Genomic DNA, 25,092 nt, shown 5'->3' on the forward strand with positions numbered 1-25,092 from the left:
GGGTGCAAGGTAATCAAGGTGGTCCCACGAGGGGCTCACAGTCTTAATCCCCATTTTACAGATGAGGGAACTGAGGCACAGAGAAGTGAAGTGACTTGCCCAAAGTCACACAGCTGACAAGTGGCCGGGATTAATCAATCAATCAATCGTATTTATTGAGCGCTTACTGTGTGCAGAGCACTGTACTAAGCGCTTGGGAAGTACAAGTTGGCAACATATAGAGACAGTCACTACCCAACAGTGGGCTCACAGTCTAAAAGGGGGAGACAGAGAACAAAACCAAACATACTAACAAAATAAAATAAATAGAATAGATATGTACAAGTAAAATAAATAAATAAATAGAGTAATAAATATGTACAAACATATATCCATATATACAGGTGCTGTGGGGAAGGGAAGGAGGTAAGATGAGGGGGATGGAGAGGGGGACGAGTGGGAAAGGAAGGAAGGGGACCCATGACCTCTGACTCCCAAGCCCGGGCTCTTGCCACTGAGCCACGCTGAAGACTGTGAGCCCCGCGTGGGACAACCTGATGACCTTGTATCTCCCCCAGCGCTTAGAACAGTGCTTGGCACATAGTGAGCGCTTAACAAATGCCATCGTTCTAATGATTATTATTCTCTTTGCAGCCGGCAGAGGGCGGCGGTGCACCGCTGGACCCGAAAAGGGGGGGGGGGGGGGAGAAGCTGCCAACTCTCGCGAGAGCGGAGAGCTCTGCATCCCGGGTTGCCATGGCAAAGACGCGCAGCCTGGTCCTCCGCTCTCCGGCTCGGAAACCCGGGAGCCTGGGTCCTCCCTCCGACCGCCGCCCACCGTGAGCTCCTTGGGGCCGCCGGATGGCTCCGTTTATCCTTACTTTTTCCTCTCCCAAACGCTCACTACGAATACGATTGAGTGGATGAATGAATAGATGGATGGATGGATGGATGGATGGATGGAAGGATGGATGAATAATAATGATGACATTTATTAAGCGCTTACTATGTGCAAAGCACCGTTCTAAGCGCTGGGGAGGTTACAAGCTGATCAGATTGTCCCACGTGGGGCTCACAGTCTTCATCCCCATTTTACAGATGAGGGAACTGAGGCACAGAGAAGTGAAGTGACTTGCCCAAAGTCACACAGCTGACAAGTGGCCGGGATTAGACCCATGACCTCTGACTCCCAAGCCCGGGCTCTTGCCAAAAGCCCAAAGTCACAAAGCTGACAATTGGCGGAGCCGGGATTTGAACCCATGACCTCTGACTCAACGCATGATGAATGAACTTAACTGTGAGCACCCTGTGGGACAGGGATTGTGTCCACCTTGATAAACCTGTGTCTATCTCAGCGCTCATAACGGTCCTTGACATGTAGTAAGAGTTTAACAAAGACCATTAAAAAAAAAAAAAACTAGAACAACACACTGCTGGCAAAGACGGAGCCCCCTTTTGCCTCTCCTCCTCCCCATCCCCCGCCTTACCTCCTTCCCCCACTACAGCACTTGTATATATGTTTGTACAGATTTATTACAATATTTATTTTACTTGTACATATTTACTATTCTATTTATTTTGTTAATGATGTGCATTTAGCTTTAATTCTATTTGTTCTGATGACTTGACACCTGTCCACATGTTTTGTTTTGTTGTCTGTCTCCCAATTCTAGATTGTGAGCCCGCTGTTGGGTAGGGACCGTCTCTATATGTTGCCAACTTGTACTACTTTCCAAGCGCTTAGTACAGTGCTCTGCACACAGTAAGCGCTCAATAAATACGATTGAATGAATGAATGAATGAATGAATGCAGGGCGGTTCCTCGATCCTCTCCCCTCCCCTGTCGTCTCCTCCTCCTCTTCTTCTTCCTCCTGCCCCAACTCCCGGAGCCCGGGGCCCTCGGCACGGAGCCTGAGCGCTCCAAATCCAGACTTACTCCCCTCCCCGACCACGGATGTTCCCAGGCTCAGCCCCTAAATTGTAACAACAATAATAGTATCTGTTAAGTGCTTACTATGTGTCAGGCACTGTACTAAGCGCTGGGGTGGATTCAAGCAAATCGGGTTGGACACAGACCCTAATCCCACATGGGGCTTACAGTCTTAATGGGGGTGGGAAGGGGGATTTTAGGGAGGGCTACTTTTTAGGAGGCCTCTGCTCCATCCCCAGATCCAGAAGAACCCAAGCTCCCGATCTCTTCTCTGCCCTTTGTTTTGCCCCTCCAGATCTCTGATTTTTCCACTTTTTTCCCACGTATTGATTGCCATCTTTATTTTATTTTCTTAAAATCACTTCAGTGCTTTCAGCGGCTTGGGACGGCAGCAGAAATTAAGCAGACAGAACATGGCCAACCTGGCCAAGGTGGGAAAAGTGACCGTAATCGATGGTGGGGAAGTCTACAGACAGATTTTTGATGATGAGGTACCAAATCAATAATACTTTGTACTGGAGAATGGACGTAAATGTGTATGTTTTGAAATACATTCCAGATCGATTGACCTGTATTATTAAAATGTGAAAATGTCCATAAAGAGCCTGAAAAGCTCCAGTGATTGTCCAATAAGTATTTTCATAATAATGATAATTATGGTATTTTTAAGTGCTTACTATATTCATTCAATCGTATTTATCGAGTGCTTAGTATCTGCAAGGCATTGTACTAAGTGCTTGGGAAAGTACAACACAACAAAAAACGGTGACGTTCCCTACCCAAAATGAGTTTACAGTCTAGATGGGGAGAGAGACATCAATTCAAATAAATAAAATGACAGATATGAACATGTTTTATGGGGTTGGGAGGAGAGAGGAGCAAAGGGAGCAAGTAAAGGCAACTCATTTGGGAGTGGGAAATGAGGAAAAGTGGGACAGTCTGGGAAGACCTCTTGGAGGAGATTTGCCTTCAATAAGGCTTTGAACGGGGGGGGAGGGGGGGGCAGAGGGAGGTGAAGAGTAATTGTCTGTTGGATTTGAGGAGGAAGGGCATTTCAGGACAGAGGCAGGATATAGCCCAGGGGTTGGCAGCAAGACAGGTGAGATCGAGGCACAGTGAAAAGGTTAGCACCAGAGGATCGAAGTGTGCAGTCTGGGTTGTAGAAGGAGAGTAACAGAGGGGAGGTGATGGAGTCCTTTAAAGCCAATGGTGAGGAGTTTTTGTTTGACACGGAGGTGGGTGAGCAACCACTAGAGTTTTTTGAGGAGGGGGATGGCCTGTCCTGACTGTTTTTGTAGAAAAATTATCCGGGCATTAGAGTGAAGTATGGCCTGGAGTGAGGAGAGGCAGAAGGCTGGGAGGTCAGCAAGGAGGCTGATGCAATAATCCAGGCAGGAGAGGATGAGTGATTGTACTAATGTGATAGCAGTTTGGATGAAGATGAATGGGCAGATTTGTGAAGGTGAGAACTACAGGATTTGGGGATGGATTGAATATGTGGGTTGAATGAGAGAGAGGAGTCAAGGATAACGCCAAGATTACGGGTTTGTGAGACAGAAAGGATGGTGGTGCTGTCTACAGTGATGGGAAAGTTGGGCCAGGGGAGTGGGCAGGGTTTTGTGTGTGAAGATAAGGAGTTCTGTTTTGGACATGTTAAGTGTGAAATGACGGGAGGACATCCAAGGAGAGATGACTTGAAAGCAGAAGGAGATGTGAGGCTGCAGAGAGGGAGAGATATCCAGGCTGGAGATGTAGACTTGGGTATCATCTGCATAGAAGTGGTAGTTGAAGCCAAGGGAGTGAATGAGTTCTCCCAGGGAGTGGGTATAGATGGAGAATAGAAAGGGACCCATAACTGAACCTTCAGGGACCCCCAAAATTAGGGGGTGGGAGGCAGAGGAGGAACCTGCTAAGGAGATTGAGAATGAACCTTTAGAGAGATAGAGGAGAACCAGGAGAGAACAGAGTCATTGAAGTCAAGGTTGGATAACGTTTCCAAGAGAAGGGGGTGGCCCACAGTGTCAAAGGCAGCTGAGAGGTCAAAGAGGATTAGGATGGAGTAGAGGGCGTTGGGTTTGGCAAGAAGGAGATCATTGGTTACCTTTGAGAGGAAGGTTTCTGTGGCATGAAGGGGACAGAAGCCAGATTGGAGTGGGTCAAGGAGAAAATCTGAGACAGCTGGTGTAGACAGCTCACTTAAGGAGTTTGGAGAGGGATGGCAAGAGGGAGATGGAGTGATAACTGGAGGGAGCCGAGGGGTCAAGGGAGGGGTTTTTTTTTAGGATGGGGAGACATGGGCATGTTTCAAAGCAGTGGGGAAGAAGCCGTTGGAGCATGAATGGTTGAAGGTGGCTGTTAAGGAGGGAAGAAGAGACGGGTCAAGAGTTTCGATAAACTGTGAAGGAATGGGGTCTGAAGCACATGTGGCTTTTGAGAGGAGCCAGGAGATCTCCTCTAGAGATACAGCTGGGAAGGATGGGAGAGTTGAAGAGGGGGTTTTAAGGGGGAGGGACTGAGGAGGGGTAGGGGCAATTTTAGAGAGCTCACACCTGATGGTGCCAATTTTTTTAATAGAGTAGGTGGCAAGGTCACTGGGGGCAAAGGAGGGAGGAATCGGGGGGCAGAGGGCCTGAGGAGGGAGTTAAATGTTTGGAACAACTGGCGAGGGCGATGGTCATGGGTGTCAGTAAGGATAGAGAAATAGTTTTGCCAGGCAGAGTTGAAACAAGCAAGGATAAACTTGAAGTGGACAAAGTCAGTCTGATATTTAGATTTCAGCCAGCAGCGCCCTGTGGCTCGGGCGCAACAGTGAAGGAGGCAGACTGTGTAGATGATCGAGGGCTGTGAGTTGGTTGTACGAGTTCGATGAAGGGATAGGGGAGTGAGTGAGTTGAGTTCAGTAGCGAAGATTGGTGTTGAGACCGTGCCAAGCACTGTCCTAAGTGCTGGGGTAGACCCAGAATAATCAGATCCCACATGAGGCCCACAGAGTAAGTAGGAGTCAGAACTGGTATTGAATCTCCATTTTGCAGATGAGGGAACTGAGGCACAGAAAGGTGAAGCGACTTGCCCAAGATCACACAGCTGGTAAGTGGCAGAACTAGGATTAGAACCCAGGGCCTCTGCTTCCCAGGCCTGCACTTTTTCCACTAGGCTATGCTGCTTCCTTTTTTCATGCCCACTTTGAGACCGCATGGCTTTTACCATTCAGACTCTCACTTTTTTGGAGAGGATGTAGTCAGGTGGATAGGCAATGGCTGAGAAGGGCAGAGTCCTTAGGTCAGTTTCCAGCTCTGCCATATACTTTGGGTAAATGCAGCCAAAGAGTGACCTTTGTGGATCAGAGGTTCTGAGTTCTAATTTTGTTCCCCATGTAGAGTTTCCTTTATATTTGAAGAGAACATCCCTGATGTGAAATAATTTACCAAGGAGTGTGTCTGTGGCTGGAAAGGCTGATGTAGTACTAACAGGTCTGACTATCCCATCTATAAAGATGTTTCTTCATTGCACAGTTACATTTGCTGTTTGCTGTTTTGTCTCTTTGTACATGAAGGGTAAACTTATTTTATATCTATGAGATTCCTAATAAAGAGCTTTTCCCAAATTGATAAAAACCATCAAAGCCTCAGGTTGCTAAGGACTTGCCAGAAAATTCTAATTTTTCGTGTTTGTTCTTACGCAGGTGCGGCTGGTTCATTCCCTGGCAGAAACCAGAAAAAAGGCAGCAGAGAATCCTTATCGCTTAACTAGTAGGAAGGTGCCCCTGATCAGGAATTTTGAAGCACCACCTGGGAAGTTATTATCTGATCGCCAGCAATCATGGGTACAGGGGCTACCCAATGATGGCATCACAGAAAACCCTGTTTTGTACAGGTAGACTTGGAGCATAGTATGTCTTGAAGTTTCTTTGTCATGCTTTACTTTTTTTTTTAAAAGCAAGGGAGCACAGCAAGCCCTTTAAAATATTTTCTTTTCAAATGTGTTGAATTCACAGAGTTGTAAAATGGACTTCATTGAAGCCAGGCTTTGCTGTCACTGAAGTCCATTTTACAATTCCATGAAACCCAGAATCTAAATTGTTGATTTGTATGAGTAACGTCTTTCGTAACAGAACCGTACCACATAAAGTTTGCATTTTCTTCTAATTTTGGCTTATCAGTAAATATCCTGGTTATTCTAATAATGAAATATATCCCCTTGGTCCTCTTCAAGTGAGAAAATTAATGTTTTCCTTACTTTCCTAGTCTTGGTGCTTTAGGGAAATGTAGTGGAACATAGTTAACAGTTATTGAACAACTACATTGTGAATGCTGTTGATTCAGGCACACCTACAATCCTGGCTGATAGTCTTTAGTGTTAAAGATATACTTGTGAATGGTAGTTATTGTACAGTTAGGCTTTAAATTATCTCCTGTTTGTCTGTTTCAGGGAAATCAAAAAATCTGCCATTAAAAAGGCTCAAGAAAGTGAAGATACAATTGCAGCTCGAGAAGTCAGAGGCCTGGCCGATAGTATTGGTAAATCAATTATTGTATTGGTAAATCTGTCCTCTATTAGATCTTCAAAATCCACCTGTTTTAGGGAGAGCCCTGGCATATATTTTTTCAAGAGTTTACAAATAGAAAATATTAAAATATGAACAGACCCATTTTGATCCTTCTAATTGCTCAGTCTGACTGTGTATTCTTAACCACTGGAGATTGCATGTTCGATTAATCACTACAGAGAAGAAATGTTTTAAAATAACTTGTGAGTTAAATAATTGAAATCATATCCATAGTTTGGGAAACTCAAATGAAGCCCTGTTTAATTTAGGATTTTTACCTTTTCTCCCCCTTTGAAAATATCCCTTTTCAAATTACCAGATGAGAGGCAGCATGACCTAGTGGAAAGAGATTAGGGGAGACAGGAGACCTGGGTTTCAGTCCAGCTCTGCCACTTGCCTTTTATGTGACCTTGGTCAAGTCAACTGTCGGTACCTCAGTTTCCTCCTCTATAAAACATGGATAAAATACCTTGCTTTTCCTTACTTCTCTGTGAGCCTTCTGACTGTGGGACTGGGACAGTGTCCACTCTGATGATTTTGTATCTTTTCCTGAATGTTTAGCATAGTGCTTCAATCCAAAGTCAGTGCTTAATAAATACTACAATAGTAATAATAATTTAGTATTGTGGATATTGATGAATGTATGATTTGTGTGTGTTTTTTTGTTTGCTAACTCTCTTAGGTAACGATAAGCAACAATATTAATCCAAAGTAGTTTGTGCTGCCAGTCAATCCATCAGTGATATTTATTTATTGAGTAGTTACTGTGTGCAGAGCTCTGTACTAAGCACTTGGGAGAGTAAAATATAACACCGTCCCTGCCCATAACAAGCTTACAGTCTAGAAGGAGCTTTTGCAGTTGAGAAAACAGAAGAGAGGTTAAGTGACTTGAGCATGTCCTAATCCACAGCTCTCTTCTGTTCACCGAAGCCCTAAAACAGGGCAAAGGCAATCTTTTCCTTGGATTTAATTCACGTTGGTGTAGATTCATGTATCCACTGAACCTCCTCTTCTCCTCTTTTCACTGCAGTTCCAGAGAAGATCAACAGCAATATCATTGACTGGCTGGAGAACCACAGAAAGAGCCGCCATGAGGCTGCAGTGACTGCCTTTGAGCAGGAAATGACCCAGATAGGGATGGTGAGAACATCACTCGCTTTCACAGATTTTTTTATCAGTTGGCTGAGTCCCTGACAGCCAGTCAGTCAGTCGTGTTTATTGAGCACTTACTGTGTGCAGAGCAATGTATTAAGCGCTTGGGAGAGTACGGTATAACAATAAACGGACACATCCCCTGCCCACAACGAGCTTACAGTCTAAAGGAGGAGACAGACATTAATATAAATAAATTACAGATATGCACTCTCATCTATTGTCACACCTCAGCGGGCACTATTCAGTTTTGTCAAGTCTGCCCTCTTAGTGACCCTCCCTCTCTCATCTCCCGCCTCCCCACCTTGGTCCAGTTGCCCCTTTTCCATTCATCAGCTTCCTGGTAACACTAAATTATTATTTGCCAGAGCTCATCTTCTATTCCTTCAAATCACAGCCTCCTACCTTGTTCGGCGCTCTGATTATCCAATTCTCCAGTACACCATGTGACCTACAGCACCTTCTCAACTCATTTTTGTGTAAATAATCACACATTTTTGCTGATTCAACAGGTGACCAATTTAGAGATTGTCTCCCCTATGAGATTGTAAACTCCTAGAGAACAGGGACCATATCTATTTCTTCAAGTACTATACGGTCTAGTAGTTCTAGTTCTCTTAGTTCTCTCCCTTATGGAGTTCTAGTTCTCTAGACTGTAAGCTCATTGTGGGCAGGGAACAGTTTATTGTCTACCAACTCTGTTATACTGTTATATAGTACCCTCCCAAGCACTTAGAATAGTGCGCTACACTGCTCAATAAATACAATTGATTGATTATGAAGTGCTCTGCTCACTTTGGATATTGAGTGGTTAATAATAAAGAAGATTATGGGCCCACTGGAGGAGTATGACTCAGGTGTATAGTAATAATAATAATTGTGGTATTTGTTAAGGGCTTACCATGTGCCCAGCAATGTACTAAGCCTGGGGTAAATACAACGTAATCAGACAGTCCCACGGGGGGCTCGCAGTCTCAATCCCCATTTTACAGATGAGGCAACTGAGGCACAGATAAGTTAAGTGACTTGCCCAAGGTCACACGGCAGACAAGTGGCGGAACCAGGATTAGAACCCATGACCTCTGACTCCCAAGCCCGTGCTCTTGTCACTAGGCCATGCTGCTCCATTCTCATCATCAATGGTATTTATTGAGCACTCACTATGTGCAGAGCACTGTACTAAGCACTTGGGAGAGTACAGTGCAACAGATTTGGCAGACACATTCCCTGCCCCCACTGTTGGGTAGGGATCGTCTCTATATGTTGCCAACTTGTACTTCCCAAGCGCTTAGTACAGTGCTCTGCACACAGTAAGCGCTCAATAAATACGACTGAATGAATGAATTAATGCTCACAATGAGCGTAGAGGGTCTAGATAGGTTGTGGCAGCTCACTGTCTTTCTTGCTGGTTTTAGGAAATGGAATCCACCGTCCTGGAGCCTGGAAAGGTGTTTTTGACAAAGCTGTCTGAATCGGATGAAACGATTCAGCTTCTTTTCGAGAAGATGGAAAGTAACGAGGAACTGGGCACCCTCACAACTGAGGTGAGAATCTGTGTCCTGTCCTTCCCCCCGACCCACCCATTTCCCTAGAATTCCGGCCTCACCGTTTCTCTCGTACTTCCTCCTTCTGTTTCCAACATCTGCTGTATCTATGCCTTCCCCTCAATGATTTGCAGCTGACTCTTTTTCCAGGGCTTAGGGGAGTTATGGAATAGCATAGCCCAGGAATCCTTGAAAAGAAGGCAGTGGATTAAAGAGGTGGATGAAGCATTAAATAATGTCGAAGCAGCTCGAATGGAGAAGGTGAGCTGCAGCTTCAGTGACTGGGACCCAATTTTTTTTATTATTTTTGTTAAAACTGAATACGGTCCCCCTCCCTTCACTAGGTCATTTCTAGAGGCAAGTATTTGAAATTTTATGTTCCTGAATTTTGTAATTTCAGATAAAAGTGGTGCTGAAGAAATATACAAAGATTCTAGAAGAAATTTCTTATCTTATGCCTCCTGATGTTTACCGACTGATACATAAAGAAGCCATGGTTAGTCGCTTTCTTAGCAATTTTTCCAACCTTATTGGATGATACTATGATTTATATGTACTTCTGCGGATTCAGTCTTGTTGAATTCATCCCTTCTCTCATCTTTGGCCCAGAAGGTAAACTCTTCAAGGGCAGGGAATTTTTTGTGGAGGGGATGATGAGCCAAATGGGGAAGGAATCCTTACCCTACCATTTAAAATAGTTTATAGTATTTATTTGCCAATATGAAGCAGCGTAGCTTAGTGGAAAGAGTCCAGGCCTAGGAGTCAGAGGTCATGGGTTCAAATTCCGACTCCACCAATTGTCAGCTGTTTGACTTTGGGCAAGTCACTTAACTTCTCCGTGCCTCGGACACCTCATCTATAAAATGGGGCTTAAAACCGTGACCTATGTGAGACAGAAGACTGTATCCAACCTGATTTTCTTGTATCTAGCCCAGTGCTTAGTACGGCATTTAACAAGTACCATTAAAAAAAGTGGGGGCTTATTTATAATGTCAGAACAATTGTATTGCACTTGAATCTGTTATTCATTTAAGAAGAAAACAGATAAAAGCATTGAATGAATTAATTGCATTGCTGACTACATCAATTCTTATTTCTTTACAATTTTTCTTTGAACTGTCCTATTAAATCTTATAAACTTGCATTATGAAATTTTACATCCAGCTGATAACCATTAAAAGAGGTATTCCACACCCAATAACAAATTGGTAAGTGATGACTAGATAAATTTGTCAAATAAGCCAGAAATATTACTCCAGCTCTTATCTTCTCAGATAACATCTGGGAACTGCTATTCTAAACCAATGTAACCAAATGGAAATTGAGTAGGTGTTGATTTATGTTAACCAGGCACATGCATGCAAACTTAATCATTGCTACCACAGTGATTGTGAAACTGTTTTGAAGGTAACTTCCTCCCCCTTGCATCCCTCTTCTTCAACCATGTTGTTGCCTTTTCTGTCCCTAACTCTAACCTACCCCAAAGGATCTTACCTTGAATTCATTCATTCAATTGTATTTATTAAGCGCTTACTTTGTGCAGAGCACTGTACTAAGCCCTTGGATTCATGAAGACTCCTCAAAAGCCTGAAAGAGCCACTGAACTCCATGTTCCTGTATTTATCTATCAAGACTGTGAGCCCGTTGTTGAGTAGGGACCATCTCTATATGTTGCCGACTTGTACATCCCAAGTGGTTAGTACAGTGTCCTGCACACAGTAAGCGCTCAATAACTATGAGCATAATCATAGTTATTGAGCGCTTACTGTGTGCAGGTTACTGTATTAAGTGCTTGGGAGAATACAGTGTAACAGATAGACACATTCTCGGTCCACAAGGAGCAGTCTAGAGGGGGAGACATAGTAATATAAACAAATTAAATTATGGATATGCACATCAGTGCTATAGGACTGAGAGAGAGATGGCTAAAGGGTATAAACCCTAGTTCAAGGGTGATGCAGAAGAGAGTGAAAGAAGAGGAAAATGGGGGCTTAGTTGGGGAAGAACTCTTGGAGGAGATGTGTTTTTGGTGTGTCTGGTGGTCTGATAGCTGGAGCTAGATCTGGACTTTGAGTTAGCTTTTACAGAAGAAGAGGATGGTTGGGGAAGAGGTGAAATGGGGAGATGGTATAGAGGCTTTAAAATCTTGACACTCAGGTAGCTGTTTCTTGGTCAGTAATTTCTGCCTGCCTCCTGACACAAATCTAATCTCCCAGTGGCTCTCATTGATATTTTAATGGTGGGCTTTCACCGTGAACAAGGACCAGCCAACTGTGTTGTTAACCACAGGACTTTAAGTGTTGCTCTCTTCTTCCCTGTTGTCTTTCACCAACACTTCAGAGGCTGTCAAATGCAACCTAGAGTGTCCTGATGTACGCTAACCTCCTTATGTGCTCTTTGAACTACAGATTATCAATCAAGTCTTGCTGGCTAATCAGAGGGCCATCGCCAAACTGATTCTTCATTTGACGGAGGCTGATCTGAAGAAGGAATTAGCTCACCGTCATAGGTGGCAGGACCAGGTGAAGACGTGGAAGACAATAAGGAAGGATGCAGTAATTGAGAGCTTCAGGTTTGAGTCATCATCAGTGGTATTGAACACTGACTGGGCGGAGAGAACCATACAACAAGAGGAGAGTGTCCTGGCAGATAGAGCACAGGCCTGGAAATCAATCAATCAATCAATCGTATTTATTGAGCGCTTACTATGTGCAGAGCACTGTACTAATCAGAAGGACCTGGGCTCTAATCCCTAGTCTACTGTCTGCTGTGTGACTTTGGGCAGGCCACTTCACTTCTCTGTGCCTCAGTTACATCATCTGTAAAATGGGACTTAAGACTGTGAGCCCCTTTTGGGACAGGAACTGTGTCCAACCTGATTAACTTCAGCCACCCCCAGTGCTTAGGGCCTGGCACATAGCACTTAACAAGTACGCTACGTTAATGCAGTCACCCTATCATGCCTGGATTACTGCATCAGCCTTCTTGCTGACCTCTCAGCTTCCTGTCTCTCTCCACTCCAGTCCATACTTCACTCTGCTAGATCATGTTTCTACAAAAACGTTCAGGACATATTTCCCTGCTCCAATGATTGCCCATTCACCTTTGCATCAAACAAAAACTCCTCACCATTGGCTTAAAAGCACTCAAACACCTTGCCCCCTCCTGCCTCCCCTTGTTATTCTTCTATTACAACACAGCCCACACACTTTGCTCCTCTAATTCCAATCATCTCACTGTGCCTCGAACATTTTGCCGCAGATCTCTCGCCCACATCCTGCCTCTGGCTTGGACTGCCCTCCCTCCTCAAATCGGACAGATGATCACTCTCCCCAGTTTCAAAGCCTTTTTAAAGGCACATAATAATAATAATGGCATTTATTAAGTGCTTACTACGTGCAAAGCACTGTTCTAAGCGCTGGGGAGTTTACAAGATGATCAGGTTGTCCCACAGGGGGCTCACAGTCTTAACCCCCATTTTACAGATGAGGTAACTGAGGCAGGCCCAGAGAAGTTAAGTGACTTGCCCAAAGTCACACAGCTGACAATTGGCGGAGCAGGGATTTGAACCCCTGACCCCTGACTTCAAAGCCACGCTTTGACTTCCACTGAGCCACGCTGCTTCTCCAAGTGGCCTTCCCTGACTAAGCCCCCCTTTCATCTTCTCCCACTCCCTGCTGCGACACCCTGACTTACTCCCTTTGTTCATCTCCCATCCCAGCCCCACAGCACTTATGCACATAACTTATTTATTTATATTAATGTCTGTCTCCCCCTCTCTAAAGTGTAAGCTTGTTGTGGGCAGCGAATGTGTCTGTTTATTGTTGTATTGTACTCTCCCAAGCACTTGGTGCAGCGCTGTGCACACAGTAAGCACTCAATAAATACAATTGAATGACTGAATGAACAAATACTATTTTAACAAAAAAACTGGGTAGACATGTTCCCTGCGTACAATCTCCATAAACTAATCTGACCTCTCAGGGGGCATTTTTTTAGGCAGTACAACTTTTCATTATAAAGCAAAGTTTTGACTTGAAAAAGAATTAAAATATTTATACCTGTATCCTACAGGAAAAAAATATGCATTATATTTTCTGAAGTGGACTCAATCCACCCATCGCATTTATAGAGTGCTTACTGTGTGCAGAGCACTATACTAAGCGCTTGGGATAATACAACATAACAGATTTGGTAGACATCTTCCCTGCCCATAAGGAGCTTACAGTCCAGTCTGTTGCATCTTCAGTAGTAAAAAAAGAAGTGTTTTCAAGATGAAGCTGTGGCTGTGTTAGAGATGCACGTGATGTATTAAGCATTTCAACAGCCATGATCACTGTTCCATTTGAAAATGCTCATTTTTGTACTTTTAAACCTATTACAGCTGCAGGAAAAAGTGGCTAAGGAAGGAACCCAGTGAGAATTAAGAAATTCATATCCAAATTAGAGAGCAACAAGGTCCCCTTTGAGGAATGATTGAATGGTCTTCACGCGTTTGGGGGTTGTTTCGATACTTCAAAATGGGTCTTGTTCCCCAAATCCCATCTCTCCCAAATATTGCAACCCTTGCTTTTATGTATTATAGTGCATTTATGGCAACTGAAGAGGTCCAGAACCCTCCAGCGGTGAAGAAAGACTTGGAGATCATGATCAAGGAGCAGACATCATTTAGTCAGAAAATAATTCAGCTTCTCCATTCTGTCAGGTATGATGAGGGAGGATAAACATTATTGGCTTTCCTAGGTGGAATGAGCCTTTTGATTTAAGCAGGGTAATTTGTAGGTGAAGGAGTCATATCACAGATTCAGAGTCTGTTACTAATTTTGAGCCATATTCTCTGTTTAAGTATTTTGGCAACTTGTCTTTGTGATGTATTAGGTGCCTAATACATGCAAAGCACTGTACTAAGATTAGTAGAAAGAGTGCAGGCCTAGGAGTCAGAGGACCTGGGTTCTAATCCTAGTCCTGCCACTTGTGTGCTGTGTGACCTTGGGCAAGTCACTTAACTTCTTTGTGCCTCAGTTTCCCTCCTATTTGGACTGTAATCCCCATGTGGGACCTGATTATCATGTATACACCCCAGTGCTTAGGACAGTGCTTGACATGTAATAAGTGCTTAACAAATACCACAATTATTATTAATCAATCAATCAATCAATCAATCGTATTTATTGAGCGCTTACTATGTGCAGAGCACTGTACTAAGCGCTTGGGAAGTACAAATTGGCATCACATAGAGACAGTCCCTACCCAACAGTGGGCTCACAGTCTAAAAGGGGGAGACAGAGAACAGAACCAAACATACCAACAAAATAAAATAAGTAGGATAGAAATGTACAAGTAAAATAAATAAATAAATAAATAAATAGAGTAATAAATATGTACAACCATATATACATATATACAGGTGCTGTGGGGAAGGGAAGGAGGTAAGACGGGGGGATGGAGAGGGGGACGAGGGGGAGAGGAAAGAAGGGGCTCAGTCTGGGAAGGCCTCCTGGAGGAGGTGAGCTCTCAGCAGGGCCTTGAAGGGAGGAAGAGAGCTAGCTTGGCGGATGGGCAGAGGGAGGGCATTCCAGGCCCGGGGGATGACGTGGGCCGGGGGTCGATGGCGGGACAGGCGAGAGCGAGGTACAGTGAGGAGATTAGTGGTGGAGGAGCGGAGGGTGCGGGCTGGGCAGTAGAAGGAGAGAAGGGAGGTGAGGTAGGAGGGGGCGAGGGGATGGACAGCCTTGAAGCCCAGGGTGAGGAGTTTCTGCCTGATGCGCAGATTGATCGGTAGCCATTGGAGGTTTTTGAGGAGGGGAGTAATATGTCCAGAGCGTTTCTGGACAAAGATAATCCGGGCAGCAGCATGAAGTATGGATTGAAGTGGAGAGAGACACGAGGATGGGAGATCCGAGAGAAGGCTAGTGCAGTAGTCCAGACGGGATAGGATGAGAGCTTGAATGAGCAGGGTAGCAGTTTGGATGGAGAGGAAAGGGCGGATCTTGGCAATGTTGCGGAGCTGAGACCGGCAGGTTTTGGTGACGGCTTGGATGTGAGGGGTGAATGAGAGAGCAGAGTCGAGGATGACACCAAGGTTGCGGGCTTGTGAGACGGGAAGGATGGTAGTGCCGTCAACAGAGATGGGAAAGTCAGGGAGAGGACAAGGTTTGGGAGGGAAGACAAGGAGCTCAGTCTTCGACATGTTGAGCTTTAGGTGGCGGGCGGACATCCAGATGGAGATGTCCTGAAGGCAGGAGGAGATGTGAGCCTGGAGGGAGGGGGAGAGAGCAGGGGCAGAGATGTAGATCTGGGTGTCATCAGCGTAGAGGTGATAGTTGAAGCCGTGGGAGCGAATGAGGTCACCAAGGGAGTGAGTGTAGATTGAGAACAGAAGGGGACCAAGCACTGAACCTTGGGGAACTCCCACCGTAAGAGGATGGGAGGGGGAGGAGGAGCCTGCAAAAGAGACTGAGAAAGAACGACCGGAGAGATAAGAGGAGAACCAGGAGAGGACGGAGTCTGTGAAGCCAAGGTCAGATAACGTGTGGAGGAGAAGGGGGTGGTCCACAGTGTCAAAGGCAGCTGAGAGGTCGAGGAGGATTAGGACAGAGTATGAGCCGTTGGATTTGGCAAGCAGGAGGTCATTGGTGACCTTTGAGAGCGCAGTTTCCGTGGAATGAAGGGGACGGAAGCCAGACTGGAGGGGGTCGAGGAGAGAGTTGTTGTTGAGGAATTCTAGGCAGCACGTGTAGACAACTCATTCAAGGAGTTTGGAAAGGAATGGTAGGAGGGATATGGGACGATAACTAGAAGGTGAGGTGGGGTCAAGAGAGGGTTTTTTTTAGGATGGGAGAGACATGGGCATGTTTGAAGGCAGAGGGGAAGGAACCAGTGGAGAGTGAGCGGTTGAAGATGGAAGTTAAGGAGGGGAGAAGGGATGGAGCGAGAGATTTCATAAGATGAGAGGGAATGGGGTCAGAAGCACAGGTGGCCGGAGTAGCACTTGAGAGGAGGGAGGAGAGTTCCTCGGAGGATACCGCTGGGAAGGATGGGAGAGTAGCAGAGAGTGTTGAGAGCCGGGGGGTTGGAGAAAGGGGGGAAGAGAGACTTTGGGGAGGTCGGACCTGATGGATTTAATTTTGTTAATGAAGTAGGAGGCCAGATCGTTGGGGGTGAGGGAAGGAGGAGGGGGAGGAACCGGGGGCCTGAGAAGGGAGTTGAATGTACGGAAGAGCTGGCGGGGGTGATGGGCATGGGTGTCAATAAGGGAGGAGAAATAGTTTTGTCTGGCAGAAGAGAGGGCTGAGTTAAGGCAGGAAAGGATAAACTTGAAGTGAACGAGGTTGGCATGGTGTTTAGACTTTCGCCAGCAGCGTTCGGCAGCTCGAGCATAAGAGCGAAGGAGGCGGACAGTGGCAGTGATCCAGGGCTGTGGGTTAGTGGTGCGAGAGCGGCGAAGGGAAAGGGGAGCGAGCGAGTCTAGCTGAGTAGAAAGGGTAGAGTTGAGAGCAGTAATCTGATCATCAAGACTGGGTAGAGAGGAGAGGGCGGCGAGGTGGGGGTGTGAGGCGCTCCGAAAGATGGGTGGGGTCCAGAGAGCGGAGATCTCTGTGAGGGAGTAATACGGATTTACGGGGGAAAGGTGTGTGAGTGAGGAGGCAGGTGAGAAGATTATGATCAGAGAGAGGGATCACAGAGTTGGTGAGGGTGGACACAGTGCAGCGGTAGGAGATGATGAGGTCGAGGGTAATAATTATTATTGGTAATAATAAAACTAAGAGGAAAGCTATACATTTTTAGAACTAGACAGTCCCTGGCTCCCAGGAGGCTCACAATCTAAGAATAAGAAGGAGGGAAAAGCAGTGTTGCCTAGTGAATAAAGCAGAGGCCTGGGTTCAGAAGGACCAGGTTTTCAGTCCTGGCTCTGTCACTTGACTGCTGTGTGACCTTGGGCAAGTCACTTAACTTCTCTGTGCTTCAGTTCTCTTATCTGTGAAATGGTGACTAAAACTGTGAGCTCCATGGGGGACAGGGACTGTGTCCAATCTGATTGGGGTGTATCTACCCCAGCACTTAGTGCTGTAAGCACTTAAAAGATACCATAATTATTATTATTACTATCTTGAGATTGAGAATAGAAGCCTCCTTTTCCCACTCTGCCCCTGAACCTTCTTTTTTTCCTCAAACCATAGCAAAATTCTCTACTATTTGACTTCAATAAGAACAAGATTGGGTTATGATGGAACAGTTCATTGTTTTTCTGTTATTTATTTTCTCTTGAACAGTAAACTATTGCCCCCGACATATACCAAGTCACTGATGAATGAGTGGTATAATTCTCTTGTCACCTTAAACAAGCAATTAGGTAAGTGTGAAAGCAGCATATGTTTGTGGTCATGTTTTGGTGCTAGAGCACTGTTTTTGTTTCTGTAATTCTTTTCCATCATTTATGACTGTATGTGAAGAACATTTATTGGATTTCTGCTTCCCTGATACCTTTAATCCACTCTCCAGCAGTGGTATCTAAAAAGTGGTGTATTTGGTCAGAACTAAATCTATACTTCTTCAGAGGATGTAGATGTGGAGGAAAGCTTTTACTCTCTATCCATACTGAACAGGAAGGGTGGACTATTTGGATTGTAACTCAGATTAATGATGGAGTATCTCATCTGAAAAAGGTCCTTGAGCTTTTAGTATATGGGTTATGTCTTTATTTTCTTGAGGGAAGGGAAGACAAGATTGGGAAATTTCAGTTCATTTGGGAAACAGCCTGGCCTAATGGAAAGAGCATGGGCTTGGAGTCAGAGGATCTGGGTTCTAATCCCTGCCATGTGACCGTGGGTAAGCCACTTAACATCTCTGTGCATCAGTTTCCTGATCTGTAAAAAAGGGATTAAATTCTTTGCCCTTCAACTTAGATTGTGGACCCCATGTGGTACAGGGACTGTTTCCAACCTGATTATCTTGTATCTACTCAAGCACTTAGTACAGTGCTTGGCATGTAGTAAACACTCAATAAATACTATTATCATTATCATTATTATTATTATTATTAAGGGTTTTTGTATTTGCTCTTCCTCTGAGGCATTTATTTGTATAATCTTTTCCTCAGGCCAAAGTTGTTAGAACCAAAAGGCTTTCAATATCTTTTAACTTAGGTTAGATTTAAGAAAGAATTTTCAGGCAGAGTCTTGTGGGATTCTGCAATAAGTTAAGAGAGTTGAGAAATCCCCTTCTCTGTTCATGTTACAGCAAGATAGACGCTTATCCCTAGTCAAGCCCTCAAATACAATTTTACTTGCCGGAGTCTAGGAGATCCTTTATGTTGATGTTGGCAGTATGAACTAACTCCAACAAGGTGTGCTTTCCAAAAGAGTGAGAAATGTTATGATCTCTCTTTTTCTAAGTGACTACAGAATTCCGCCACCTCTCATAGAGAGATCCTGCTGCTCTTTAACCTGACATTCCTTGTCATCCCTTCTGTTTTAAGATGCCTATAATGTGCAGTGTATGATGAAGATTCGTATCCAACATGAGAAAACCTGGGAGAATTGTCTGGCCCAGGTGCAAAAATATAAGGTCAGTATCCCCAGCGTGAGCTCCTGCACCATAAGTGCTTAGTACAGTGCTCTGCACACAGTAAGTGCTCAATAAATACGATTGAATGAATGAATGAATGAGGACTCCGGATCTCACTAGATTGTAAACTCCTGTAGGGCAGGGATCATGCCTACTTACTTTACTGTGTTCTCTCAAGGACTCAGTGCTGTATGCAAGCACTCAATAAATACCATCCCATCCTCCAACTTGTACTTCCCAAGCACTTAGTACAGTGCTCTGCACACAGTAAGTGCTCAATAAATACGATTGAGTGAATGAATGAATAAAGAGGAGGTGACGGCCTCTTGTAATAATAATAATAATAATAATAATGGCTTTTGTTAAGCACTTACTATGTGTGAAGCACTGTTCTAAGCACTGGGGGCATACAAGGTGATCAGGTTGTCTCACGTGGGGCTCACAGTTTTAATCCCCATTTGCCAGATGAGGTAACTGAGGCCCAGAGAAGTTAAGTGACTTGCCCAAAGTCACACAGCTGACAAGTGGCGGAGCTGGGATTAGAACCCATGACCTCTGGCTCCTAAGTCCGTGCTCTTTCCACTGAGCCACACTGCTTCTCTAAATGTTTACTATATGCGAAGCACTGTTCTAAGCGCTGGCGGTGAGGGGGGAATACAAGGTGATCAGGTTCTCCCACGTGGGGCTCACGGTTCTAATCCCCATTTTACAGATGAGGGAATTGAGGCCCAGAGAAGTTAAGTGACTTGCCCAAAGTCACACAGCTGACAAGTGGCAGAGGCAGGATTAGAACCCATGACCAAGTTGGTAGGTTGGTGCGCTGATCCAAAGGGTAGAGGAGCACTGTGCCCTGGTGGAAAGAGCACAGGCTTGGGAGTCACAGGTTCTAATCCTGGCTTTGCCACTTGTTTGCAGGGCAAGTTACTTAACTTCTCTGTGCCTCAGTTTCCTTGTCTGGGTATTCATCACTTTCATTCATTCAGTCGTATTTATTGAGTGCTTACCGTGTGCAGAGCACTGTACTGTCCTCCCTCCCTTACAGTCACATGGATCTGATTATCTTGTACCTATCCCAGGGCTTTGTACAGTGCTTGGCACATAGTAAGCACTAAACAAATACAATATTATTATTATTATTATTGTTAGTAATAGACATGATCGTGACGTAACCTCCTTTAGGCCTCAGTATTCCTATCTGCAAAATGGAGTAACAAAATAATAATAATGATAATAATGATACTTGTTAAGCACTTACTATGTGCCAAACCCTGCATTAAGCGCTGAGGTAGACACTAGATAATCAGGTCCCATGTGGGGCTCACAGTCTAAGTAGGAGGGAGAACAGATATTGAATCCCCATTTTACAGACAAGGGAACATAGGCCCAGAGAACTTAAGTGACTTGCAAGTAATAATAATAATAATAATGATGGTATTTGTTAAGCACTTACTATGTGCAAAGCACTGCTCTAAGTGCTGGAACCAGATTAGTACCCTGGTCCTCTGATCCTCAGGCCCATGCTCTTTCCCCTAGGCTACGCTGCTTCTCAGTAGGTACAAATAATACTTACTGCTCTGGGTATTGTGAAAACGTAATGGAAAATCCTTAGAAATGTACTAATGAAAGGTGTTTATTTGCCAACTGCATAGTTAATAATAAATAATAATAATGATGGCATTTGTTAAGTGCTTACTATGTGCGAAGCACTGTTCTAAGCACTGGGGGGGTTACAAGGTGATCAGGTTGTCCCACGTGGGGCTCACAGTCTTCATCCCCATTTTACAGTTGAGGTAACTGAGGCCCAGAGAAGTTAAGTGACTTGCCCACAGTCACACAGCTGAGAAGTGGCGGAGCCGGAATTAGAACCCATGACCTCTGGCTCCCAAGCCCGTGCTCTTTCCATTGAGCCACGCTGCTTAACTAGGAGAAGGACTGGAGATATGGTGTGAGAGAGTGAGATTTCTAACAAATATTATTGGTTCTTGAGAACAGCTTCAGGGGCTCAGGTCATTTTTCTCAGCTTCTACTTGATTGATTTTTCACTAGGACAGGTTGTTTTGGAAAAAGGGGAATGATTACTTAAATATTTTAAAGTTCTTGATCAAAAGGGTGCAAGTTCAATTGAATTGGAACAAGGTATGTTGAATTTGAAAGTGCTTTTCCCAGCACTTCAGGGGCTCAAATTAGAATTTCTCTCTTGGTCTGCCTGTTTCTTCACTTTAGGAACAACTGCTGGATTGGGAAGTTTGCACAGAAGAGGAAGCTGAAAAAGAAATAAAGCCCAGATTTTTTCAGAAGGTCGGAGAGCTCCAGCGTCAGGTGGAATATGAACTGGAGCTTATGGATGCAAGTATCCCAGGGCCCCTACTTAACATAATGGAATACAAACTTCTTTTCCCCCCCATAGCAACCGTTCTGAGTGATTTTTCCAGGTCTGTCTTTTTAGCAATGGTCTCCATGTAACTTGCTCGTTTGGGACTGCTAGACAAGAGAGGCAGAGTGGCCTAGTGGATAGAGCATAGGCTGGGAGTCAGAAGGACCTGGGGTTTAATCACAGTTCGGCCACTTGTCTGCTGTGTGATTTGGGGCAACTCATTTAACTTTTCTGTGCCTCAGTTCCCTCATTTGTAAAATGGGGATTAGGACTGTGAGCCCCATGTGTGACATGGACTGTGTCCAACCTGATTAGCTTGGATCTATCACAGCGCTTAGCACAGTGTCTGGAACATAGTATTGCTTAACAAATACCATTAAAAGAAAAAAAGAGAGAGAGAGCACATGATGGTGGTCATTGTTGTCTGATGGTCTCCATTTTCTTAGCTTCTATACTGTTTGGCCTCTGAGTTACAGATGAGTAAGGAAAACACCAAAGGACCCTTTCTAGACTGTGAGCCCATGGGTAGCGAGCGTCTCTATATGTTGCCAACTTGTACTTCCCAAGTGCTTAGTACGGTGCTCTGCACACAGTAAGTGCTCAATAAATACGATTGAGTGAATGAATGAATTGATTGAACTAAAGATTTTTGCTCATGGTGCAAGAATTAGGGAAATTACTTATTTATAATATCCCTTTCCTTCACAATCTCCCCCAGCAAATCCTGGCAGTAGATTCTCCAAATTTTGTTGTTCTAGCAATCCTTTGAGGATCTGGCTAAGCAGATGGAGTGGAAAAGCAAAGACCTCTACAGGTACCTCCAGGAGGCTGTTCAGCTTTGGGAAGTTCATCATTTCAATCTGTCTCAGCAAGAGCAAGAACTTCAGGTGAAAATAGATAAGTGTCGATGGAAGCATGAAAATGAGGACCAGGTATGTTGAAAGGTCTCAATTTCCAGAGAGGGAAGGGCAGAAAATATTTCATCTTTAGAAGCTCACATCATAGAGTCACCTATCATTGCTCGTGCACTTTGAATTCACCCAGTGTTGATTACTTGTTAGTTTACTAAATTGTCCTGCCACTGCATCGATTCACAATTTGGCTTGGGCTTCCTGCAGACTGAGGAACTAATTTTCCAGGAAAGCATGAAGAATTTGAAAAGCCTGACTAGATATTGAAACCAGAAAATCACAGCTCTTCTCCTCTTCCATAGTGTCATCCATCAAAAAGTTCCCAGACTTCTCTTGGTGAACCATCTGAGTAAACAGCATTTTAACTTTACACTGGGGGAAGGTGGTTTGGATTACAAACTACCCTGGTGTGCCAATGTTTGGAGTTTTACACAGTTTGGGAGGGGGCTTCACTCTGCAGGAAGAAGAGAAAGGGCCCAACATCTAGAATACATTTTGAGCCTCAGTCAGTAATATTTATTGAGCATCATCTTTGTGCAGAGCATTGAACTAAGCACTTGGAAGGGTACAGTAGATGTAGGAGACTCGATCTCTGCTCTCAAGGAACTTAACATAAATCAAAGAGAAAAGAAAGAACTGCTAAGATAGTAGAGCATTCATTCATTCAATCGTATTTTTTGAGTGCTTACTGTGTGCAGAGCACTGTACTAAGTGCTTGGGAAGTACAAGTTGGCAACAAATAGAGACGGTCCCTACCCAAAAATGGGCTCACAGTCTAGAAGGGGGAGACAGACAACAAAACAAAGCATGTAGACAGGTGAGCATGTAAATTGATATGTGCTAAACTGCTAAGGTGGTAGTTTGGAGACTGTGAACTGGGGAGAAGAAAACTAATCAAGGAAAGCTTCCTGGAGGAGTTGGGCTTTCAGGGGGCTTTGAAGAAGGGGAAATCCCTAAGACTATCTTACCTAGAAAAAAATCATTTAAGAATTTCCAACTCTGGTGGTTAGAGAAAAAAAATTCAAGGAAAAATATAAGAGCCTGTACATTTTCCAGAATGTCAGTCCATCCTGAATGAGGTTTGCTTAATGAAGTCTTTGAAGAAACATCTGTGATGCACAGTCATAAACGTCCACAATTCTTCCCAATGACCTCAGGCAAAATTCACTCTCCTTGGAAAAGAAGGCAGATCTTATATCTTAGAACCACCAGGCAGTTTGCCAAAAAAGAGAGTTTTGTGTTCAAGAGCAGTGTTGGGGATTCCCCCTGGTTTGCAATGAGGTGTTACAAAACCATCATGTAGGTTGTTTCAAAATATTAAAGTTATTAGGGTAAAGTTAGTAGGATTCCCTAATAAACTCTTAGAGGTGCTGATGAAATACATAACCTTTTAACCGTGATCTGACTATAGTCTAACTATTTGTCTAGACAAAGGAAGCAAATCTGGATATGATTTTGGACAAATTGAGACAACAGAGTACTGAAGAAGATTTGAAGGCACATTTGGAAATGGCCTATGCTTCCCTGAAAAGCATTAAAACTGGGTATGCAATGTAAATGAGGGATATGGGAAAAATAGGGGGAAGAGAAGTTAAAATATGCAACCATATCAGGCCCAAATACTTACCATTCTTTATAAGATGCATTTTTGCCATGGGGTATAAGAGAAACTAAACGTGAACCCATCAGCAGGGAGAATTAAATCAAATTCTCTTCCTGGTATACTTGATTAAATACAGTGAAATATTTTGGATAATCCTGAATTTGACCTTGTTTAAAAGCTTCCTAGGAGTCTGAGTCAAAGAAGGCAACAAATTTTCAATATGGAGAAGTTACTGCCACCATTACAAAAATCCATTTCCCCTGCTTAGGATGTGTTCCTCAGATTTCTCTGTCTTCCATTTTGTACATAAACCTTTTATATATTAAACCGGTATTTGACAGGTATGAAACCTTTTACCATGATCTCCTAGAGAAAGTGAAGACCTACCCAGCTGCTATACTGAAAGAACTTACTTCTTACAGCACATCTCTCAGCCAATATTTTGGTGTCAGAGAAATCTTCGAACAGGTAGGATGCAAACAAGCTACACTCTGGGTACACTCGGACATGTATGATAAACACAATTATTGAAGAAGGCATTACTGTAAATAGCCCAGCATCTCTTTGTTCATTCATTCAGTCAGTCATATTTATTGAGCGCTTACTGAGTGCAGAGCACTGTACTAAGTGCTTGGGAGAGTACAATATAACAATAAACAGACACATACCCTGCCCACAACGAGCTTACAATCTACAGTGGAGATAGGCATTAATAGAAATAAATAAATTACCAATGTGTACTTAAGTGCTGTGGGGCTGGAAGAGGGGATGAATTAAGGGAGCAAGTCAGGGTGAAGCAGAGGGGAGTGAGAGAAGAGGAAAGGAGGGAAGGCCTCTCGGAGGAGATGTGCCTTCAGTAAGGCTTTGAAGACGGGGAGAGTAATTGTGTGTTAGATTTGAGGAGGGACGGAGTTTCTGGCCAGAGGCAGGATGTGGGGGGAAGGGTTGGCGGATCAAATGTGAAATGTATTTAAAATGATGCAGGGAGCGTTTCCCTTTGCCGACATGAGTTGAAAACTGAATTGAAGTAGTTGAAGGTTTCCCTAGTGAAGAGTTCTATTTTTTTATTACATCACGTAACCACCAGACAACCACTAAATTAGAGTACTCCAGAGAGCCGGGGGGCCAGACTACAAAACTAGATGCCGGCAGTCCAGACTGAGATTTGGGAAGAGGCTTACAGAGCTTCTCATACCTCAATTATAAGAAGGAAAAATAACTTTGGTTTCTTAAGTTTACCTTAAGTTTAAGTTTAACTTAAATATATTGGAAATGATCTGTTTTACTTCTGTCAAATCAGTTGTCATAGTAAATGCTCTGCTCACAGTAAGCAATATACTAACTTCTTGAAAGAGTCCAGCAGATGCAAGAAACAAAGTCCCTACCTTCAAAGAACTTAAAATATAATGGGGAGACAGACAGGCATATGGCAACAATAATAATAATAATAATTTTGGTATGTGTTAAGCACTTACTAAATGCCAAG

At 44.0% G+C, this 25,092-nt stretch overlaps 1 protein-coding gene across 3 annotated transcripts in view; it reads left to right on the forward strand.

The window, feature by feature from the left end:
• Positions 1–762: 762 nt before the first annotated feature.
• The window catches only part of CCDC180 (coiled-coil domain containing 180), a 57,871-nt gene continuing 33,541 nt past the window's right edge, over positions 763–25,092 (forward strand). For 2 of the 3 annotated variants that reach the window (XM_038745272.1, XM_038745274.1), the window contains exons 1-16: positions 763–818; positions 2,277–2,400; positions 5,592–5,782; positions 6,338–6,426; positions 7,486–7,595; positions 9,023–9,151; positions 9,302–9,412; positions 9,552–9,647; positions 11,560–11,723; positions 13,737–13,856; positions 17,425–17,504; positions 18,630–18,718; positions 20,942–21,064; positions 21,851–22,024; positions 23,432–23,547; positions 23,948–24,074. In XM_038745272.1, the coding sequence (XP_038601200.1) occupies positions 2,323–2,400; positions 5,592–5,782; positions 6,338–6,426; positions 7,486–7,595; positions 9,023–9,151; positions 9,302–9,412; positions 9,552–9,647; positions 11,560–11,723; positions 13,737–13,856; positions 17,425–17,504; positions 18,630–18,718; positions 20,942–21,064; positions 21,851–22,024; positions 23,432–23,547; positions 23,948–24,074 (1,797 nt within the window). In that variant the 5' untranslated portion in view covers positions 763–818; positions 2,277–2,322. The remainder of the gene's footprint in view (positions 819–2,276; positions 2,401–5,591; positions 5,783–6,337; positions 6,427–7,485; positions 7,596–9,022; positions 9,152–9,301; positions 9,413–9,551; positions 9,648–11,559; positions 11,724–13,736; positions 13,857–17,424; positions 17,505–18,629; positions 18,719–20,941; positions 21,065–21,850; positions 22,025–23,431; positions 23,548–23,947; positions 24,075–25,092) is intronic. The other variant, XM_038745273.1, reaches the window with a different exon arrangement.

Source organism: Tachyglossus aculeatus, chromosome 4, assembly GCF_015852505.1.
Source record: "Tachyglossus aculeatus isolate mTacAcu1 chromosome 4, mTacAcu1.pri, whole genome shotgun sequence".
In the NCBI taxonomy this organism is placed as follows: domain Eukaryota; kingdom Metazoa; phylum Chordata; class Mammalia; order Monotremata; family Tachyglossidae; genus Tachyglossus; species Tachyglossus aculeatus.